At 41.7% G+C, this 23,679-nt stretch overlaps 1 protein-coding gene across 2 annotated transcripts; it reads right to left on the bottom strand.

Moving 5' to 3' along the window:
* Positions 1–23,582, bottom strand: LOC118507511 (EH domain-containing protein 3). Of its 2 annotated transcripts, XM_036046051.1 has the most exons (4): positions 21,826–23,582; positions 4,776–4,832; positions 3,701–3,871; positions 1–3,293 (listed from the first exon to the last, which is right to left on the bottom strand). In XM_036046051.1, the coding sequence occupies exons 1-4, from the start codon at positions 23,048–23,050 to the stop codon at positions 3,085–3,087; spliced, it is 1,662 nt and encodes a 553-aa protein (XP_035901944.1). In that variant the 5' UTR covers positions 23,051–23,582; the 3' UTR covers positions 1–3,084. The 2 variants fall into 2 exon arrangements, with proteins under 2 accessions (XP_035901944.1, XP_035901945.1); XM_036046052.1 differs by lacking the exon at positions 4,776–4,832 and having other exon boundaries at positions 21,826–23,580.
* Between the last annotated feature and the right edge of the window lie 97 nt (positions 23,583–23,679).

Genomic DNA, 23,679 nt, shown 5'->3' with positions numbered 1-23,679 from the left:
TTATACGATACTATTGTCGTTTCGTTATGATTCATTTCTTTTTACAACATTTGCTTATCGAGGCGCGCCATACGCACACACACAGCAGCGCAAAAGAAAAGGCCTCGGTCTCGTCCCGTTTTGTTTCATTTCGGTTGCGTTTCTTGCTAGTATCTCGGCCTGCTTTGATGTTTCATTACACGGGTCGGTGTTTTTCGCCTGCCATATTAGATCCGTTTTTTTTTTTCTTCTTTCTTGCCCGTTCATACTACTACTACTATTTATCTTCACCGTCTCCATTTTGTGCTTGCTATTATTCTGCACACGTACATTCACTCGTTTTTTCCGTTAGTTTACACACACACTCGCGCGCAAAATGCTTGCCTGAATTGATGATTGGATGATCGACCAAGAAACGGATGAGTTGTACCCGAGTCCGTGTTTTTTGGCGTGGTATTGAACGTTATGCTGCTTGCTGTGTTGATGATACTTTCTGTCGGTCGGTTTCACAAACGCCAATTTTCCAATTCGAGTTCGCTTTTTGTTTCATTTTTCATTTTTCACCTCGTATGTGTTCGTTATATTTCTCACATTATCGTTATCCACGCACTTTTACCCTATACAAATACAAATACCATAAAAATGCTCAGCCATTCCATTGTAAATATGTGTTGTGTATACATTTTTGTTGATTTATGTATATATAAGTCCGTTGTTTTTGCACATACACCGTTTAATTTTCGATCCCGGTTAATTCTTTTCACTAACGCACTTGGCAAGACGCAAAATAGGACTACCGCTAGGTTGAGAAGGAAAGACCTCCTCTACCAAGCACATATCCCTTCTCTAGCAACCCATAGCAACGCACCTGCCATGATGCAAGGTTTCGAACCGTACTACTTTGATGTTAGACATGTGTTCTTCGTGCGCTTCTGTTTATCATGATATTTTTGCTTAATGAAATCAACAACAGGCAAGAACGTAAAGCTCAAATTGCAAATGCTCTAGCTTTGCTTCATTTTTACTGCAAGAAGCAAAGGAAGTCAGGATGTCACCTTCCGTTAGTTAAGACAGTTTTACTCAAAACAGCCAATGTAATTGGAGTAATAAATTATTCAATTCCTATCGATTTTCCTTTTACAGCCGAGTACCCACACAGAAGCTGTCTTCCAACTTCCGGTGAAACGGTTATGGGTAAGGCTTTGACGGACAAGACAAGAGAGTGCCAAAAGGAAAGTACAAAGTGGCACACTGGCGAGAGCAAGTGACCACCACCGCGCGCAGTACAGTGAAAGAAACCAAGAGATCGAGCTATCGTTACCGATTCTCATTATTATTCCTCCTTTGCCAGTAGACACACGGGACACTGCCGCGCATAAATTATGCATTTTAGATGCAAGGGAAAATGGAAATGAAAAACATTCTCCCTCTCTACCCCCTGTGCGCAAAACTGAGGTCTACATTGCCAAACTGAAGACTACCTTGACGGCAATGTTTCTAAGTGTAAAATGCTAACAAACGAACTTCACTTTTCACTACAGCACTTGGCCACTCGAGCCGGTAGTGCGACGATGGGGTTGAAAATATAAGAGCATCGAAACAGCAGCAACACCACTTGCGCCAGCAGGTTGCGCCAAGAATATGAACAACCAACTTTCAACTGGTTGATTGGAATCTAGTTTCTGACTCGATTGAGGATAGCCAAAATTATGAAACACAAAATTAAACAATTTCATTTGCAACAAAAAAGATAACACACCGTTTTTAAAAGCGATGTTGTAAACACAAAACACTGATTACTCATATGTCCTACACTCATCTGCCTATTGTACAATAGGTAATTGTTCATAATTGCATCACCGACCACTATCGTCCATCGTTTAACGTTCATGCTTACACATAATTATTCGTGTTGATTCTCGTAATGTTGTCGAGTAACTATAAACTCAATCCTCTCAGGCGCCACGCTTTACTCATCAAACAAACAAACAAGGTTCCCGTTTTCAACTGAGAACAAAATAAATTCCTTTCTCAGAATATTACAGCTTCAACTAACATCGCACTTTGTTCTAACATTTTCACCTGAACTAAACACATTCAAACATGTAGTAAATGACAGCATTTGCCGTAAGCACCTAATAAATCAAAACGATCATAATTGATTGCATTCTTTCGGCCACATTCGTTTCGGCTCTTGCTACTTTGCGCGTAAGCTTATTTAGCTAAATATATATAGATGTATGCGTGCGTATGCGCGTGTGTGTTTGTCGGTATGCATACATTTGTTTGGCTAATTTTCGTTATTGTTGTTTGCTTCACTAACTAAGTGTATAAATAATAAATTATCACCCTAAAACGAAAGAATGAGGCCCTCGTGCCGGAGAGAACAGAACGGACGCGTAATGTTCGTTTTTGATGTTTTCCTCTGCTTTGTTTACTTTTGCTCATTACAACCTAACCGGAACGCGCTTATCGGCCAAACTTCCGTTTTACTCGTCGTCTTAGCATTGTCTCGTGGCGGAGAATTTGGTTGTTCACATTTGATAGCGGGGGAGTGTGCACAACAAACTCGGACCATCAAGTGGAAGTTGATCTTCCTTTTCCGAGAACTGGAACGTCACAAGCAAAGCAAAAAACAAACAGGACCAACTTCCGCTGGGCAAAAGCTTCATTCAAGCTACTCCATCAACGTTTCCGCTTACAGAAAAAAAAACGGGAGGAGTACTAACTGAACGCGTTGACCTCATGGGAAGAGAAAGTTTGAGGATTGATTGGTCGCCTTACAAGCAGCAACAACACGGCAGAAACACACATCGGCAAAAAGAAAAAAAAGGTCAAGTGATAAGCAAAAGATGATACACACAGGCAGGCGTGAATAAACTCCTCCGACCGAATGTCAGAAAGGTGACGGGTCGATCGAACGCGCAAGCAATATTTGAAGCCGGTCGGCTACTGGTACACATCTTCGTGGGCAAGCTAGTAAATGTGGAAACAAGATTAACAATCGAGCTCCGACGCATTTGCTGGAAGCTTCCACACACACAGTATAGCGCGAAACGATGTACGACCCCAGAATGCTGGCCCGTTGTGTTTGGGTATCTAATCCTAGTCCGCCCGCCGCTTGGACGGTGGCACCAGGTGAAGTGGCAAGGCCGTAGGTAACTCATTGCCATCCATTTTGACGTTGATTAAATGCATCGCCAGAGCAAACTCTTCGATGTCCAGGAAACCATCCTGATCGTAGTCGGACAGCTTCCAAATCTTGCTCAGGACATTGTTCGGTAGCTTCGATTTGATCAGCTCCGATTTGGCCGCTGCGGTGGTAGCAAGAGTTGGTTCCCATTCGCACAGTAAGTATCGGCAGTTTATCACAGCATAGGACACCATCAGGAACAGCGGCGAGCCATCGGCATCAGCATCATCATCAGCCACAGAAGAAAAAAAAAGATCCGAAAGGAATTAATGTTTGCGCGTACAGGAGAAAAGAGGAACAGAAATCAGAAATCATTAGTAAACGGTACTATATACCCATCGACTGATTAATCGATTCAGATCGGGAGCGTCACGCACAAAGAAATACAATTTTGAAAGAAAGAAGCAAAAAAAAAACCAACGGCCAAGACCGCTGCAAGACTACCGTTGCAAGCGATTGGAGGTTGACCGAGCGCTGACGAAGATATTGAACGGTGAAGCTGACTGAAAAGATGATAATGATACTTACCGGCACCGGAAATCTTTCCATCAACCGGTTGAAGTGACTCGAAGATGGGATCCGTTCTGGCACGATCACGATTACATATCCAATCGACCTCCCCGTACCCGGCATCGATTCCTTCGCCCTTCCGGTATCCGAACGGTGAAACGACATCTTCCACTCCGTCGAAGGCGCCACCTAAAGATGTTCGCAGCGGGTGTGCGATAGTGTGTGCAGAGAAAAAGGAATAAAACAGTTCCAGAATCCGAGAGAGAGAGAGAAGAGAAAGATAAAGAGAGACAAAACATATTTAGAAGATACGAAAACTAACTTATCAAACACACCAACAATGGGAAAATGGAAAACAGAGGTTCATTATCCAATATTTTCTTAGAACAACATTTTTGTCATATCTTCAATGCATTCGTTTACGTTGTAGCAATTTTCAATCGTTTTTTTTACTCATATTTTCCCACACATAGCCAATGCAATTGACAGCAACCGTAGCATAAAACAGAATATACATGTGAATAGTGATGTACTTCCTCAAGCTTAAACATTTCACGTACAGCTTAACATTAGATCAGGACAAAACACCCACCCATGATGATGAACACAAGTTTCATACAAAACAACGACGATAGCTCACACACTTGCCTTCTGCTGCAATGAAACCCTTAAGACATAAACCTGTGACCACAATGGGGTAAGATTTTCTTTCTAGAGATAGTTGTGTGTTGTAACGATTTGATGCTCCTAGATATAGTAATACATACATAACACCGACCACCACTAAGCACAAGCAACAATACTACCCGAAGCTTTCATCCCAAAACATTGAAAAAGCGTAGACATGGACTTTGGCAAACGAACGCGATGAAGAAAATACAATACTTGTGAAGGAAATGATGAGCACCAAACCAAAAACAGGAAAAGAAAAGAAATTTAAATTAATACACTGAAGAGCACTAAACATTAAGCAGGAATAGGGAAATGATAACAAAATGAATTCTAGATTATGAAAAAAAAAAACACAAGCAACAAGCGAATGTGGTAATGTGTAGAGAGAAACATTGGTAGAGAAAAAAGAAATCATTCGAACCTTTCAGCAGAAGATGGTCCAAAAAGTTTGTTTCCATTGTCGAGCCATTGGTTTGTCCTAGAAGCCGACGTGTTTGGAAGGTAGAAAGCAAACGAAAACATGTAAACTTATCTCATGCCCCGGAATGAGTCTGTGTGTGCGGTGTGCGTACGGGGTAGTGACATTAAATGAGCTAGTTTCACGGCAAACAAACACAAACACACACGCGCATTCATTTTCTGCATGCATTTCACCATGCTTTTCATATCTTTGGAAAAATATTTAAACAACGATCCGACTCACAGCTAACGCGAGAGTGCGCGGACTAAGAAGAAGAAAAGTGGAGTTTGAGGAGTAGCTCGTTGTGAGCTTATGTTTCCTGGTGTATCTTTAATGGTTTATGATTGCTGATATGTTTTACTGTTTATCTGTTTATTCATAAATTATTCTCGTTCAAGCTCTGTTTCATATTACATTCTCGCTAAAGTCCTTCATAAATATTTCAATATTATCTTGCGGTTTCAACCGCACCGTCATAAACTGTGAAGTGGAATAAAAAAAAACATCTGTAAAATGCAGGCCAAAATCCAAAACCGAAGATTAAAAAAATGCTCAGAAAAGTGTCGAAATACAATGGCAAGGCGTCAAAAGACCACCAATTGTTCACTTCATTATGAACATTTTGCTCATTGCAGACACTAACCAGCACCATACTGCTTCACATAAACCCTGCACCTTTATTCGTTTTATTTTGGTCCTTGGTACTCATCTTTTAAGAATCCTAAAAAAGGGAAAACCAACAAAGCAGCTAGCCAAACTGCTTTCAGATATATTGTTTTCTCCTTTTTGGGCAAAGAACCATCGCTCGTTCGGAAAACTGTACGAGCAGAATTGTGTACACCTTCATGTTCAGTTAGACGGAAGATGAATGTGACAAAATGGTCTGACAAGGATCAACAAATGCAACAAATGACCTCGAAAATAAATGAAAACATTCAACAAGGCGCCATACACAATGTCTATCCTATCATCACTGGCCTGGTTTGAGGAGAAAATTTTCGGCGCAGTGTTTCAGTTTTTGGCAGGTTTTTTCCATCGAAAATCGATTTTAAGCCCGACCCGAAGCCACAATGCTTCAGTGGCGGCTTTAATCTGAATCTGATTTGGGATTATTTGTTTTTTTCTTGTACTTTTACAAATTGAAACACATGAGTTGCATTAAAAATGTATACACTATAAAAGGTTTTTTTTAATATAATAAAATATACTCCACGATTATATTGCAAATCATTAATTTTCACATAATTTGAACTAGTCCACTCATCGACACTATATGGAGTGAATACTGAACCAAGTAGGCGAAACAAGCAGAACTATACAAATATCAATCAGGACTGAATTATTATGACCATGATCGACATTTGTCACTTGGCAACAATTGAATGTAGCGTGACACTCATCGGAAGCTCATCAAATTGAGGACTAACTGAACATTGTTCTTATTTCTTCCCTGATTTAGTCAATGTAGCCAGTACTCAACTGATTGGTGATATTCAACGCCTTGTCGAAGTTGAAATACCAAAGTTTAGATAAAAATTTAGCGGTTTATCTTAAGCAAAACAAAATCTTTCAGTCACCTAACACTCTGTTAAATCACTAAGTTTAAGGCTTATGGTCATCACCCACTACGAAAGACTCACACGAAACATATGCAACAATCTGTTCTGATAACAAGGCATGGCAAAACGAAAAACAAAACAACACGCTTACACATGATCTACGTGTGATGAAGGTTCTATCTACGTTTGTGGTATGTACATGCTACGTGTACAAAGATTAAAGGCACTTTTGCCTAATTTTGTGTGACACTAATAAAAAGGCGGACAAGCGCATAACGAGCCGCCGCCTTACCTCGTCCGCTGGAACTTCGTACCGCTATTTAAGTGTTTTTGTGTGATTTAACATTCAGCCACAGTGGTTAATGAGGGATCGCAATTTTGGACACTTTATAATAAGCCCATTTAATTAACACCCGGTCGTATCCTGTGGCACAGGAAACAGCTTAACGTTCGGTGCGAATGGCTTGAGTGGGGTGCGACAAAAACCCCATTCACTAGCTAGCTTAAATATGTTTATTGATTTATGGTCGATAAATGATTCGGTGATTAGGGTGGCTTTCTGGGTAATGAACCTGACGTTGATTATGGAGGTGATTTTCATTTAAAAAAAAACTGTACGATGAGTACCTAATTCCATTCAATGCACTGAGCGAGCGGTAATGTGAATTTACTGTAAAATATTTTTGGAATCCTGTTTTACTTTAAATTCCAAACCAAATATTCAATCCTACAAGCATGTATGCAAATGCCATCAAATATTTAATTCAAAATCGGATAAATGTGTACCTCATTACTTTTATTACAATTCATTAAAATCTACATTTTGATTGTCAATAAATTCTAGTTTTAGCTTTTACTACCTAACGCTATCATTCTAACTATTACTAAACATAAATTTCAACCGATTTTCACTGTAAAAGCGGATAACGGATAGGCTGCCCGGAAAAAGGCGTTCCTAGGCGTTATAATATCCGCGTCTGCTGCTTATCACGCAGTTCTTCTATTTTTGTTATGCCATGTGAATAGAAAGGAACTTATGGTTCCACTTTCTGTTTACAAACCGTCGGTACAGTCGGTCTTTTGTGAAGTGAGTAAACAGTCAATAATTCGTCAACCTCTCTCTGACTCTCTCGTGCGATATTTACGATTCGAGCAGTCCAATGTCGAATGGCCTCGCCTAAACTGTTTGTAGCCCACTGTGGTAATGGGAGTGATGGTGAGTGATTTCATTGTTGAAGCGGCATGAGCTAGAGCCAAAGTTTACATATACTTCAAACTAAACAGCTTCAGTATTTATTACGTTGAGTGCACTATTCTTCACGTAACAGCAAACACGCAATGTTCCACGATTTTTTTCTTCTGCTCCGAATGTTTTTAAGTCCTTTTTTTGCTGCACAACATAAAAATCAATAGTATGAGGGCAGATCAAACAAACAACAACACGCCACACGTAGCAAATGAAACAGCATTCATTTTACTCACTCACTTTCAATCATTCTTCGACCGATTAGTGTAATGGTCCGCATGAACGAAAACCATGGTGTCCATTAAGCAAGTGGATTTATTGGCTAAAATGAATATCTATCAACGCCATACCATACGACATTATCTACGCGCGTACCATTTGAATAGATTCAAATTCATACAGCTATTTGATCTTCGATTGAACTTTAGTCCAAAAATCATATTATCAATCCTTGTGCCAGTCCTTGTAACTTAAAGTGACATCCTACGTAGCACGTCACAAGCAAATCGGTTATTGATTACTCCAAACGCACAGTGTAACAGCCCAATTTACAGTACACCCCTAATCTTTCCTCAGCCTGTCATAATTACGATAATATGCATGGAATTGGAACAAACCGGTTCCACTCCAAACCGATAATATATGCTACGAGGGATTAGTCGTAAAGTTAACACCGTTCTAAAGTAAATAATGTCCTCGAGGGTTTACGTTTACCACCTGTCGTCACAGGCCGGTTTGATGTACTGACATTTTGATCACACGCTTTACGTAACGACATACCTTACGCGTACACCACATCTCATTCTCACAAAAATCATGTCCTGAATTATTAACACAACACGATGCCGGCATTCCAAAACAACCTGAGCCACGCGTCATTGCCTTGTTTTATTGAAGTAACGTTAGCATTTGCAGATGGTTTTACGTTGTATGAGAGCAAAACAGTAACAACAAAAATGGCACGCCCAGGCTGGGATACAAATTTGTTCCCTTTCATTGTACGGCAGTTGCGATATTTTAAGGTACCGGTGGAATGTTGTATGAAAAAACAACAACCAAAAAAAAAAAGATACGACCCAATTTTACTTAAATTACCCCATGCGATCGTAAGCGAATGCTAATGCCAATTGGAAACTTCTGATCTCCGGATTTTGGTTCTAGTCGGTACTTACAGCCTCCCAATAGCTGACACACGCTTGATTCTGCACGAGCTGCTATAAAAGGAATCTCTAGAAAACGTTTTCCCACCACATCAAACATACGCGCGCACACGTCGGTTCACACTCGACGACATTGGCTGTTAATGTCGTATTAGGGTTTTTGCTTCTTGTTCCATTCAAAATAGCTTAGCAGAGGGTTTCGGAGAGTGATGGAAATTGCTACAAAACACAACACCACCACTGCCACCGCGAGAGTCTGGGCGGTGGTGGTTTGCTTAAACGTGTGCCGCGATGAATAAGACACCCATTACCTAACGAGAGACGATGAACAACCGTTCCCCAATATCCCCATACTATATCCACTTTCTTCCACATCCTTCAGCAGTGGGTATGTTCTTGAACGGATTTTTTTTTTTTGCTCAACCCTGCACGAGATACGCACAGAAGCAGGGAAACCCTAACGAAAATTGCCAATCAATCACGTGCGTGCATCACGGTCTCCACCAGTGTACAGTTCTACAATGGCACGTTACGTGTCTCCCAAGGCCCCGAGACTTCCGAGCATCGCACAATTTGCCCCTTCCATCCACAGCTGCTTTCGTACCCATTTTGATTTTTATTGCAATAGAAGGTTTATAAGAAGCGACAGAAAAAGCAACGCTAGAACTGGTCGGAATTCCTCGCTCACGTTACTTTTGCAGCACACAAACACTGTTTTTCTCCATTTCAGTTTTTATTTCATTTCGCTCCTATTCATCGGTATGTATCGGCGGCAATGCGCTCTCGGTGTGAATTCTATTCTATTGGCTATTACCATAAAATGGCTTTTTCCGGAACGTGAAATTGTTTTAAAATATACCATCTATTCGCGCGCTACCTTTGCGGACTTCTTCAATCGATCGGCTGCAGCGATATGGTTTGTTGTAGGCGATTTTCTAAAGGGCATTTTGATTGACGAATCATTTAGGTAGTATAACGCGTTTCGTAACAATCTTGATCAAAAAAACGTTTCAATCGCACCATTCCCATAAATGTTACTTGTCTTATGTTAAGGCTACTGCATACAAACAAATTGTACAACAACCTTGAATTGATTCCCTCCAGCATACTTGCTGCTCCGGAGTTAATATGCTTGTCACGATCCAATACCAAGCGGTGATCCACAAAACAGAAAACAGGACAAAAGCGTGATAGCAGCAAAGACCCGACTGACAGGTGAATACAACAATTAAGCGACTTACCACACCAGCGACTTATTAGAAGAGGATACACAGCAAAATCCCAGGCTCCCAGAAGGACGCTGATGTTGCAAGTATCCCGTTAAAAAAACCGCAACCCACCCACAAACGACAGCACACGGGTGATGGATGCGTGTTGTTTGTTCTTTTGTAGGAAAGATAGAAACCTGAAACCTGATAAACCGACCGTGTTGTGATGTCCGTTTCCGAAAAGTCCCCCAAAAAGCGAAGCGTTTCAAAATTGACAAGTGACACCTATTGTGGGGCGTGTGGGTGCGCGCACACGGTTCGATGATTCGTCTCGAGAAGCTTGTCGAGATGGGAAAACTTTTGCCACCGCCCGTGCTTGACTCACCATTTATAGCTAAATAAATGTCTTCCATCCAATCTTACACATTTCCATAATTATCAATCTGCGGCGTGAGAGTTTCACACCCTCGGTGTGAAAGGAATCACCAACTTCGCTACAAAGTTTCACTAGATTACGTACATTTACAGCATTCGGAGTCTCGCGTCAGCAACTCCCTATCAACACGAACGATTATTTGAACATTTTTCTTGCATTGCTACTGATGTACAGTTTGTAATGTCCTTGGCCCCAACAATAGAAATATCAACATTTCAATCTATGCTTTAAATTGCATAGATACAGAACTACAGAAGAAGCAGAAACTGATGGTTGATTTTGTGCTCAAAAAATAAAGCCAAACTGAGATGGAACTTATGGTGAACTTTGATGTTGGGTCAAATAATTTTGGATACATCAATACAGCGAATATCATGCCTATTAAACATCATTTTTGGGAAGATTTTTTAAATCAAACGACCCGTTCTGTTCGATGGCGTAAGGTTAGCTGTCTTACAGTCCACATCATATCTGGACATCGAAGATACGCTTGGTTCGAAAAACCTATTATTACTTAGCTCCGCACCTAATATACTTTTCTATAGAACTAGAAACATTTATAATTAATTCCTTTAAATCCTTTAAATTATAACGATTGCCAAGCAAGTTGCTTCGGCGAATGGTTTAATATGCACGAAACGTATTCTCTGTCTTGCAAGAAGCAGGGTACAAAGCTGCTGTTAATTATCGTCACATACTTTCGGCGCTAAGAAATCGTGCCGTAAACAATGAACTTCGAGCAGACTTCTTCCACCAGCGAACCGGAATTAATATTCGAACAAAATGGCACCCAAAATGAAATCCTCACTTAATCACACATATAACGCCAGATTCCTGTTGCCCAAGTGCGGAAGCTGTCCGAAAGTCGACAAACAGATCGTCACGTACGAAAACATCTCCCAACTATTACCGTAGACAGACAGACGGACAGACAGACACACAGACCGACAGACGCCAGCATCAAAAGAAATTCGCACATCACAAGACACATAAGGCACGGACACGAGCGAGAGAACAGTTGCGTACAGCCGCTGCAGTAAACAACACTACTAACATGCATCCTGTGAGTCCCCGGAACTCCGGGACTCGGCATGGAACAGTGTAGGTGGGCGCGCGCAGTACGCTGGACAAATGTGCTCTACTTCGAATTGCTGCGAACAGGCGCCACGATGAAACAGGCTGCGGAGGAGGAGGAACGGCAAATGGTTCATGACAGAAAGAATGGGGTCACTCCTTTCTGCGCAATGGAAGAACCAAAAAACTCCCAAACAGAATAACTACAGCAGGGAGATGAGCCAGCCAAGATTTGCCCTATTGCTGAACCCGAACCGGGCTGCCACCCCCGGTATGAAATGCACACCGCCCACACAGCCCCTTCCGCAAATATGACCAGATGACCGCTAAAACAATATTCGCATAACCGGAGTAGTCGCACGGCAAGGACAAAATGTTTTTCTTAGCTCTCCCTTGTCCTGACCGGGTGAGTAAAGCACTGTTTGCTTTCGGTAGTATACACGCCCGAATCCAGACCATCACGGACAATGCTGGGAAGATTCATGGGACGGTCAAACTTCATCAGCATGCAAACAGCATATCTACCCGGCAGCTTTATGCTAGTAGCCCGGTAGGTAGTGAGATAGGTCGGTCGGTCGGACGGTAGGAATGTAGATGAGGTAGCACGCGTTTGGTGGTTCGTTGATGGGGAAAATTGAAAAATTACCCCCCTGCCGACGACGGGCCGGCCGACCGTGTACTGTGCTACAGCTTTTGTCAGCTTTTGAGGTTTCCCCAAAATTTGGCTTTCGTACTCTTTGTTGCCCTTGCACATCAACCCGGCCGGGGTGAACTCCCTTCTCCCCGGTGGGATTTGAGGCTGGAAAAGTTGCCTTCATTGTGCTCTCCTCCAAATGGAGCTGCAAGAGGACCCGCCCGCGGTATATGCGGTGGCAGTACCGTAGTAGAAGTAGTAGTACGAAAGGCGAAAAGTAATGAAATATTATGAGTAAGGGAAAAAAAAACGATGCAAACGAGAGAAAAAACGACACTGGCACACTGTACTGAATAATTAATACCGCAAAATCCAACCCACCCACCAATCACCCGCCACAGTTCTCATAGCGATCATGGAGAAAATGGTGCAAAACACATAACCAACGGTAACTCGTCCGCCGCACTGAATGCCCCCCACCACACCAGTCTTATATATCTCCTATTCTTCTCATCACCATTAATTCTAGCCTTTAGTCACGGTGACAATTCTTCCCTATTTTCCTGTTGCCGCAACTACCCAGCATCCGGTAGACATTTCCGGGCAGATCCGGGAGAGTTGGAAGCATTGCGCTAATGTAGAGTGTTTATGTAATTTAAAACAAACACACACAAACACACAGCCATTCCCTCTCTCTCTCTCTCTCTCTCTCTCTCTCTCGTTCTCTGTCTCCCTCTATGACATCCTACTTATGTCTGCGCGTCTTCCCAAAGCAAAGAGAGCGAAGTCAACAACGACCCCGTTTGGAAGGAAACAAAAGCCAACAGCAAGCAAACTAGCAAAGTATAATGCCCTGGAAGCAATTCACTTTACAGAAGCATGCACCCAAACAAGACGCCCTTGCCCTAGATGACAGTTTCACACTATGCACGGGAAGACAAATTTTATGCGCTAACATGTGGCATCCGGTCTCGAACGTGCACAAAAGCTTGCCTCAGCTCCTGTGCTATTATGCCATGCTGTTACACGGTTTCATAGTGCAAGTGGAGCACACAAACAAACACACACATACATATCATTTTCCCAGCCAAGCTTTGAGGAAGTGAGTGTGCAGCTGGCAAAAAAACGTTTATTCATCCTACTGGTTAGGTTTGCATTTTTGACTTAAGTTGCAAAGTTGGAGGATAGTTGGAGGATATGGCAAACATCACATACAAAACACACACGAAATACTGAAACCCTCAATGCCATAGCAATGTTTGAGCGATATGGAGAATTTTTATCTTTTTCGAAACAGTTTAAACTTCATTTGAAGTTCATTCGGGCTAGGGAGGTGCTCATGCATTCGAGAGGAAGGTGTTCGAAAAGGTGCATGGTCCAATGAAGTAACCGTGACAATAATCATTTTTATTGAAAAGTTTAGACCGCAAACAGTTTTCAGGGCGTCCAGTTTATAGTTCGACTTTAAGCATTCGATTCATCGTGTTCCTGTGGCAGTTGCAAAAATTATGAAATGGCAGTTGCGAAATGTATGCTTAAACTAGTGGTTATGAGTTTGTTGCTTGCCCAGAACACATCAAAGCAGTTAGTCAAGCATGTAGGCGACAAATATGATGAACTAGATGCGTGCGAAGATAGCTCACAATCCTGCAGGCAGATTGCATCCAACATTTCTGAAAAATCTTTACAGACTAATAAATACGACTTGTCCAACTTCTTCTACAGTCAAAGGCAAAACGTCACCAGCTTACAGAATGTGTCCAGGAATTACGAATGTTTCGTTCGAAGAATTTACCTTCTGTGTTGAAGAAGCAACAAATCCGTATCTGCATTTATCCGGATTAATATCCGTACAGATCGCTCCATTTCACCGAACAAACTAGAGGTTGGTATTGCGTGAGGATGAAGTTTCAAACCGAGCATAGCTGGTGTCCAAATGTTTAAAAACTTTAACTGATTTTAACGGACCAATACCAACAGGATCGAGCGCCGTATAACACGGCTGATGGAAAACATGAAGCTATTGCAACAAGACTTATGGCACCCTAATTATCTATACCTGTCTATCCAGTGATGGGTAAAATCATAATATAAGGGAGCCTTAACAACTTCTCGCGTTAGAAAAGGCAACGTAGAAACAATTTAGACCGCAAATGGTTAAATTATCATTAAACTGTAGAACATCTTTGTCCAGCGGGAAGATCGTGAAGTCTATTATAATACGCACGAGAAAAATTGTTTCGAAGGACTTATTAATACCATACTATTCATAAAATACCTCATTAATGTAAACGCGTACCGTAAACGTAGCTAATATTGCACGTAAAAAATAATTTTGCAAAGATTTCCACATCATAAACCAACGCATTTCATGTCTTACCGCACCCTGTAAAACTTTAACCTATTTAATGTTAAAAGTCTGCTCAATATATTTTGCTTGAGTCAGCCAGCACGATGTTGTGTTGGCATAGAATGGTGAGCCAAAACTTTGTTGCATCATCATTCTAAAACTCAGAGCAAAAGCATGGTATGGGATTACTTTCACCATTGCTGTACAAGGAATACGTAAAAAATATTACCCTGAATTCAGTGTTCGTGTAATATATCCTCCGTGAAAAGTGTGATGTCATAACATGGCAAACCGGTAAAGGGAATGCATTATTAAATTCCACTCCATCTTTAGTTTAGGACATAGCCGTACTTTCAGATCAACTATTTTACGGTTATACAACAACACAATTTGTGGTACACGGCGCACCATCATGCCTGTATTATCTGGTCCAACACAAAAAAATAATACTTTATCAAAATACGTAAAAGTTTCTTGTATCTTGAAACCAGTCAGACGATCTTTTCACTTTTAGAAATTACGTCTTTTTTCCCTGGCCTGGAGTATTTGGCTGGACGGTCTTATTTCACACCAGTTTTCTTAAAATATCAAACCACCAGCCAACCAGCGATTGAACACGCATAACCGCCTACAGGGATTTGAACCGTTTCTGAACGAGCAAAGTAACAGAGTAACCCCCTCCCAAGGGCATTCTCCACCAAACAGTTCGATGAAGAAGCATTGCGCCATAACCATCGACAAGCCCAGTAGCAGCGCACACAGCACAGCGAAAGTAAAGATCGATTATTATATTCACTGGAGGAATCCTGCAGGTTTTCCACCACAGTAAGGCATTCGTTTCAATGTTACTTTTTCACCGGTAGGCCCAGACCGATACGTACCGCATTGGGAATGTGTAACGACTAAATTTACGGGTCACTTGATATGTCCTGACAGGATACGGGTTTTTTTTTCGGAGGCGGACGGTTTTGAACCTAGCTTCACGTTCCGCCTTACTTCTCTTCGGCATACAAAAATCAAACCTCCCGTCTGTCCTGCATATCCCGAAACGATCCCCCCTTAAACTACAAGAGCCAGGATGGGCGATGGAAAAGTGGCGACAATTGAAAAAGGTAGAATAAACGAAACGAACAACAAAAAACAAAATAGGCATCCCCTGTCAGCATATCCATCCAATAACCTACAGTTTTGACAAAACCCGACTCCCGGGCATGGAGCGTAGCAGCAGCAGCAAACACGATAAGATATCATAACGACGGTTGACATTGGTTTCGCTGCTTTGTTCGGACCAGCAAATAGGAGAAACAGAAGCATACTGACGCAAAAGTGAGAACAAAGTGAAGTCTTTGGAAGCAAATTTTCTTCCTCTACCCGTCTGCAGAAGATATCCAAAACCCGGCAAGTGAAAAGTTTCTATTAACGTCCTGCTATTACAATTTCTCATTCCATCTACTTTGTACAGGGGCAAGATGCTGAAGCGTCAAAACATAAGGACCGAAGGACGAAATTGATTTAAAACACATTTGTGCTAAATATGAGCGGATCTTTACGCAAGACATGCAAGCTACGAAAAATGATTATCAAACTTTATGCATTATATGTATGGAATTAGCAGAAGTTTACAGTGAAAGTTACTTTGGAATCCATATTGCCTTTCGATACTAGCGCAGCAGCATTTTGTAACAAGTTAGATCTACGATAACTATTCAAGTTTTACATCGAGAGCAGATGAATTAGCATAATGGTTTTGATTTACGGGCTGCTGCACGGATTGCCAAGAAACAGCCGACACTTGTCAATATGCGTGCAGCATCACATCCGATTGTAACATCCAATCTGGGGGAGAAAAAATCCACCAACACCTTTCACAACATTTAGCTGTAGTAAAATTTCGTAATACATAATGCTCATCACGTACTTGCATTGCAATACAATGTAGAGCACGATAATATGCAGACAACCAGGAGATGGCAAGCAAGATCACAAATTGCATCAGCTGAAACAGGCAGGGCACATTCACCGCAGCTTACAATGTGATAAAGCTACTTCCTTGTCCTTTTGTCACCCTTAAAGAATCTCTTCAATGTCACCCTGAATGTATGACTATACTTTTCTCAATTTTGATCCTTTTTTTGCTGCTGTACACATTCTTCATACCTATCCTTATGGCAGACTATGAACGAAATGCTTGACACAAGTGCCACTAACACGGCACGCACGATGCCGGCGACACGTCGATGATGTTGTGGATTTTTTTTTTTTTTTGATAGAAAATAAAAGCAAAAACCTTCCAAAAGATATCACGATCAATGTCGGCTTCAAGGGAGAAAGAGAGTTGGTGCTTTTGTTTGCTTATCTTGGATTTTGTTTCCAGATTGCTGCACACACTTGATAGCAATGGACAGGAACAACAAATACATATCTTCTTGTTGTACAATTGAAGGGTTTATATTGCAACGAAAGCAACACGAGGCTGAAACAAATTTATTCTACTACTACTGCGAGAAACAAAAACCTTGGCTTATTTACACTTTGCTTCATCATGCAAATCGCCTAAATTGATTGAAGCCATCATCTGCATTCTTAACTTTGTTTAGTTTCGTTCTAGTTAATTTCAAAATATGATCTCACATCGGAATGTTAATAATGTAATGCCAAGAAGCTGCTCATTGAATTTCTTATTTATTTTGGAATTGAAGACTATAACAAAAAGCTTGCAAAGGATGAACTGATTTTATTATTCCTTACGACGCACCACATAATCAATATTTCAACCACTTGTTGCTCGCATCTTTTTTACGATGCATACAAATTCCAACTACAACGGAAAAAAATATTACGCAAGATCAAGAAAATAGTGCTAGTCGAGCGTAACTTTTGTCCCAGACACACCTCTTTTTACGGGCAAGGCTAATAAGCAGATACGCACGAACGCAAACATGCTGCCTCAAGCGCAAGGGAGGGTATGTTTTCTTCCCTACATGCACAACAGGACACAGTGAAACGTACGATTGTCGGGCGGGAAAACTTGGTCGTGAAACATAATTCACTTCCGTATTTTGCACCATGTAGGTGATTTGAATAGATTCTCAATATAAGTTGGAAACGTTGTTATCGTAGTCATCATTCGTAGAAACCGACTTTCTGCCCATCTTCTTGCGCCAATTTGTTCTGCACTTGACAAAGTTTACCGTGGGGAAACACGTACTTTATTGCAGATGGAAAGTATTTCCTTTCCGCGCCAAGGTTGGCGATGTTCGTCAAAAAGCCCCTGTGGAAAGTCTCCAGCAGTGCACAGGACGTCCGACACAGTGGTAGGCACAGTGGCAAATCACTGTATGCTGTTTGTGCTAACCGCAGTCACAGGTAGAGGAACTTGCGATGAAAGATATTCTCCGCGGTACTCTAGCTGCCACCACATGGCGCTTAGGCTGTGTACTCACCATCTATTTACCATTACAATATCAATAGATCTCACGTCCAATATCCTACATTGGACACTTTGACACACCATATGGCCGGTGCTTCAAGCGTGATGCTCCACTTAAGCAGTACAAGTGGAAAAAGGTTGTTTTTTTCTTATTTCGTTTAAAGCACGATACATGGTTCAAGGATCAGGGTTCGTTTAGTTACACCGATTGATCTAGCAGAACTCTCGCAGTACTGTTAATTTTAATAAATAAAGAAGAAGTTACAAGTGAAATGTCACAAGCATTTCATGGTAGAGGGACGAATACATAGGTTCATTAAGGGAGACGCGAGACAACAGGGACTAGGGACAATTCACTGAAGAGGTGCGAAAAAAAATGCACCACAGTTGGAGGTAAAACTGTATCCGCATGGGCGCCTCTTCGCTACTGGTGGTCAGATAAGTTAGGAACAAACACCTTAAACCCGCAGGTTTGCACACGCTTTCTACGATATGACACATCTTCGTTAACACATTTCAGAGGTAGAGTAATGCGAGTTTGGCACGAATATAAACTACTACGCTAAGGCAATACTCCCAATCACAACCAGCGAACGCATTAAAGTGTTAAAGAATACATACTGCTGCACAATGGTAGTTTTTTTTTTATCAAAAGTCCCTAGAAGTGTTCTTAGCCACAAGAATTTCGTAAACATAAATAAAAGCAAAGCAAATCGTATAGCCAAGCATGAAACTTTGCTTTACATTGATTATGGTAGTACATGAACTCTGTTCATAAGTGAAGTATACAAAAATGCTCAAATTCTACATACTTAGATAAAGTAGCTAATGTTAGTCATATTTCTACTGAGATTCTATACACACACAAAAAATGCCCCTCAAAAACAACGCATTTGTATGCCGTCACACAACGGCATACCATTTTGATGGGTAATCGACCGTGAAACTTGGCCTTACCCGATAACGGACTGTTAGTCGCGACTGCGTGTACACGTCTGACCAGCTAAAGCCGACAAAGTTTAAAAGAACTTTCAAAGCTATTATCGTTTTGGGATTTTTCGCTACAATTTGACACAATGATAAAAAGAACATAATTGTTTCCGGTGCGTTGAAAGCGTTGAGCACCAACACCACACACTCTGGCGGGACGACTGGGAACAAACCATTGAACATACACAGAAAATATGACCGCTGTATAACATTACTACATTACTCATCCTCAATGGCACACGCAGCAACTGCTGTGAATCACGCCCATTTATCAGAAACTCAATTAAACGTCGTTATACAGCTATCTTCAATTAAATGGTACAGATAAGCAAAAAATAAGGAAGGCAACGTATTTTATGTTGTAAAACATTTTAAAATTTGTCATTTTTAACACCAGTGATCGATACGTGATAATGAGGGAATGGAAGCTCAGGAAATACAATAGATAATCACAAAAACAGTTTCGTGTACATATTTTATCATATAACGCCCGGCTAAACATGTACATTTTCTTTACTGCTTATCTATTTCAATCAACAATACTGATATAAATTCGACAAATAAGTAGATTATCGAAAGGATATCAGGCCCTTTTTTTGGAAAGTTTTCAAATTTGTTTCATATCATTTTTAAAATGTAAAGCTTTAAATATTCATTGATTTTTACAGTTTATTTTATTTTAATTTTATTTTAATTTACAAAAAAAATTCTCGTAAATGCCATTGAACATACGGCATTACGGTGTCAAGCCGTAACATAAAAAATAAAAAAAATGCTTTTTAATCAGAAAATCAGAAAAAAACTACAAACTAAGAAAATAAGTAAATAATGTTTGACGTCACTGGAGTATATTTTGTTTTACAACAAGATAGTGAATAAGTATTATTGATTTTAAAGATATAGAGAGATATAAAGAGTATCTTTCTAGCAGCGCTGTTTGAATGGAGAAAAAACTACGATGATAATAAAAACTTTGCTGCCATGTATCAGAACATTAATCCAGATCACAGGTATTAAGGCGCACGAATATGGTTATTTGAGTTCTGTTCTAATATTCAAAAACAACCGCCAACATCTCTGTATTGATTGTTTCTGGTAAGATCTGACCCCAATAATATAAACATATTAAACAGAAACAGTTACCTTCTTCCTGTAATAGTAATGGTCAGGATATGTTTCTAAAATAGGTATAGTTTCTTAAACATAAATAAACATTCAGTTGTTCGAGACGGCATGCAAAAACTGGTAACAGCAGCAGCAGCTATTGAGCAATTCATAAGCTAAATTGCTAACGAATGTGCGCCACTTGCAAGTGTTTTCTCCTTCAAGTGACTCGCGAAACTCTCCTTCGCCTTTTTAGCAGCCTTCAGACCTGATCAAGAAGTGTCCGGTTCTACTTTCATGCATCAATGATAAATCTCCAAGTGCATTGGTACAAAACCGGCGGACGCGAAGGCGGGAGCTCGCCATACTGCCGCCTCCACTTATGTGTCTCCATCATTCGGCGACAAGTGACGCAAAGTTGCAAATGGAGCAAAACATAACCACTGAATGCGGCCAATGCTGACCGATAAACAGTCTAACCACGCACATAGCCGCCTCATACAATGCTAATTGTGATCCAACGATCTATATGCCGGCATGGATGTTGGTCTGAAATTAACATCATCGCTCTAATCGTCGATGCCCCTGCCATCTGCAAGTACGCCGGTGTGGTAGGCAGTCAGACTGGGGAAGAACAAAATGTGGCAAGCCGGCAGCACAGATCCGGCTATGATAACGTCATGCTCCACTCGAACAGTAGCGGTAGTAGCCGATCGGCAGATTGGTAAACGTGTTTGATGAAGTCCATGTATTACAGTCCTTGTTCAGTAAAGAGCATCAGCACATGAATGCACTTTTAAGAGCAGTCCAGTGCATTCAATACTGACAATGTAGACTGCTGGATGATATCAAGTAACAAGAAATGGGAACAAAATGCAAAGTAATCTTCTATCTATTCTTTATCTGGATTCGGGATATAAGAAGTCCACCAGTGCCAGTCCATAAGTGCCTTTCGACTTCTCTTATTCATGTAGGCAACCTAGGGTAACCTTCAAAATTCAATAGTTTTGCTCACCATGAACAGGCATTTCCTAAGGGAATTCTACTTTTGGATACGAAAAATTATGGCGCGGATAAGTTAACATAATTCTTTGACTTAAAAAATACATAAGCTTGCAGCTTTCCCTCTCGATCGTCTCACATTGTCGCCATGAATCAAACACTTCCATCAATGAGCTGCTGTGCTTATCTTTACGGTTTCAAGTGGCCATGTCCGTCCAGTGTGAAGAGTCCATGGAATTCAGTATAAATAACGCTTACACAATATCTAATTGGTTCGCTACATGGGGAAAAAAGGTTGGCAATTAACCAGCGTTTTTTTCTGATATGGAGTTCAATAGCAAATGATAAAGCGGACGACACTGTGTTTAAGCCACACAGTACGGTTATAAACCGACAATGGGAGTAGCAATGGCTGAAACCGGTTCCATCCATGTATGCTGAAGCCGAATGATGATAGCCTGCACTTAGCTGTGGTGTATCGTGCTAGCACTCATGCTTAAAGTAGGCTATGCGGATCGGAACCAACTACTGTGGTACATTATCAGTGACGAATGATGCATTGGCCTTGTTGCTCGACAAAAGGGTTAATACATTGTCCTGCTTCAACGCTGCTGGCAACTATGCTGTGTGTTGCAAACATGGTACGAAATCTGTGTTGCCTCAAACAGCTCCGGGGAAAGATTAGATAAAAAAAGGATTGAACATCGTCATATGGCGCGTAAGCGCGCGCGTACTACGCCCATCAAGTGAAGTGAGCATTGCGTAACCGTCGTCGGTTGCTTGGAAACATGTGGATTGGTCGTGCGAATGAAACTTACCTTTGACAAGCGGTTCCGAAACCAGCTGCATCTCCTCCTGCGGAATCATGCTCATTAATCGAGCAATATCCACCGACAGCATACGATCCACCACTTCCAGCAGCGGCATTTTAATCGAATGGAACTTGGTAAAGTCCTGATTGGCGAGCACTTCCTGCATTTTCTTGATGTCTGGCAGATCGCCGATCGACACCTGATGCTCGCGGCACACGCGATCGTAGATGGTGCCCAGATTTTTGATCAGCTCCTTTTTCTTGCTATCCTTGCCGAAGATTTGAGGCATTTCTTTGCGCAGTTCCGCGATCAAGTACGCGTGTACCTTCGCTAACCTTGCTCGCTTGATGAGATCGTTCAGTTTGCGCAGGGCGGCATTGCGGGGCAGCGATTGCAGATCGCGGAACAGATCCTGTTCCTCGTCCTCGAACAGCCTTCGGTTCACGTCGTACCGGAGCGGTTGATCCCAGAAGGAACCGATGTAAACCCGTGCCACCTCGGGCGTTTGCAGCACCTTGCCGAGGGACCACATGAGAGCACCGTACACCCGCATCAACTGTTGATGATCGATCATGTCCGCCTTGTTCAGTACTATCCGTATCTTGTCGTCATGTCCGCGCAGCGCTTCGATCGAGCGCCGGAATTCGTCCGAAATGTCCAGCTTGTGTGCATCGAACAGCAGTATGATGCGATCCACGCGCTCCGCAAACCATTCTAGCACACCGGTGAAATCGTACCCTCTGTCCACGCGTTGCTTCTCGCCCGACAAAATACCGGGCGTGTCGACGATCGATATCGCCCGCAGCACGGGCGACGGTACATGGGAACACTGGAAACGGTTTAGGAATGCGTTGCCGTACTTTTCCAGTGGACGGAACTGTTTTTTCGGATCGACTACGAGCGCATTGCCAGGAATCATGCCCTCCTTGTCGTCGTACATGACCGCGATGAAGCGGTCCGTGGTCGGTTCCGGTCCGATCCTAATGCCGGGGAAATCGCGCTCCAACAGATACCGGATGAAGGTGGTCTTACCAGTCGAGTACTGGCCAACCAGCAGAATCATCGGCTTCGCATCGAAGTCCGAGTCCTCCAGCTTCGGCGAGTGGAAGTCATGGAAGTTGTAGTGCTCCTCCAGCGGCAACAATTTGCTGCGATAGATCTTTTTCAGCTCTCCCAACACATTTTCCACCACCTCCTCTGTTTTCGTTTCTCTTTTCAACCAACTGAACATCGTTGTGCCCTGTTATAAGCGAAACGCGGCGCGACTATCCCGTAATACACTTTCTATCGTGATAAAAATGCACTCTGAGTCATCAACGGCACACAGAAATCGCGAATTAGCTGGTGCACGTTCACTGCCGGCGGTTGATCGACCTATACGGTGAGACTGTACGGATTTTGATTCAGCACTAGTCCACAAGCTTTCTTCCGTACAAAGTCGACCAGAAGTTAGACTCCACTCATGAAATAATTATAGCAATGAGTAATGAAACGGCCCGTAATGTTTTCCTTATCTAGCTAATAAAGTTGGTAGCCTTATACCGTACGAATGCAAAACACACAGAAAAGAAAAACAATCCAAACGAAGGATAACACGTGAGGTTCTCGTCCTCGACTATTGCACTTAGGAACACTGGCAGAGAATTCGTTCTTTTAAAACGGGAAACTCCGAGATATTGGTCAGTCGCTATTTGCAGTTTTCTACGGGAAAAAAGAAATCCAGACACATCACATTTGTCAAAACTTCCAACGAAGGAAAAAAAACAAAGAAATTGCTGTCAAAAAATGAAAACTTTTCGCCCGGACAACGTGCATTTCGCCCGATTGGTTTTTTGTTTCGCGTAGAAAAAGGCCTTTTAC

The sequence above is a fragment of the Anopheles stephensi genome, chromosome 2 (genome assembly GCF_013141755.1).
Source record: "Anopheles stephensi strain Indian chromosome 2, UCI_ANSTEP_V1.0, whole genome shotgun sequence".
Classification (NCBI taxonomy): Eukaryota; Metazoa; Arthropoda; class Insecta; order Diptera; family Culicidae; genus Anopheles; species Anopheles stephensi.
This window is presented reverse-complemented; position numbering and strand designations above follow the sequence as displayed.

Excerpts from the sequence above, each read along its gene's own strand:
- LOC118507511 (XM_036046051.1), bottom strand. The coding sequence starts at position 23,050 with ATGTTCAGTTGGTTGAAAAGAGAAACGAAAACAGAGGAGGTGGTGGAA. Across the intron at positions 4,833-21,825 it reads TTCGGAACCGCTTGTCAAAG|GACAAACCAATGGCTCGACA; the intron begins GTAAGTTTCATT and ends GTCGGCTTCTAG. Across the intron at positions 3,294-3,700 it reads TGGAAAGATTTCCGGTGCCG|CGGCCAAATCGGAGCTGATC; the intron begins GTAAGTATCATT and ends CTACCACCGCAG.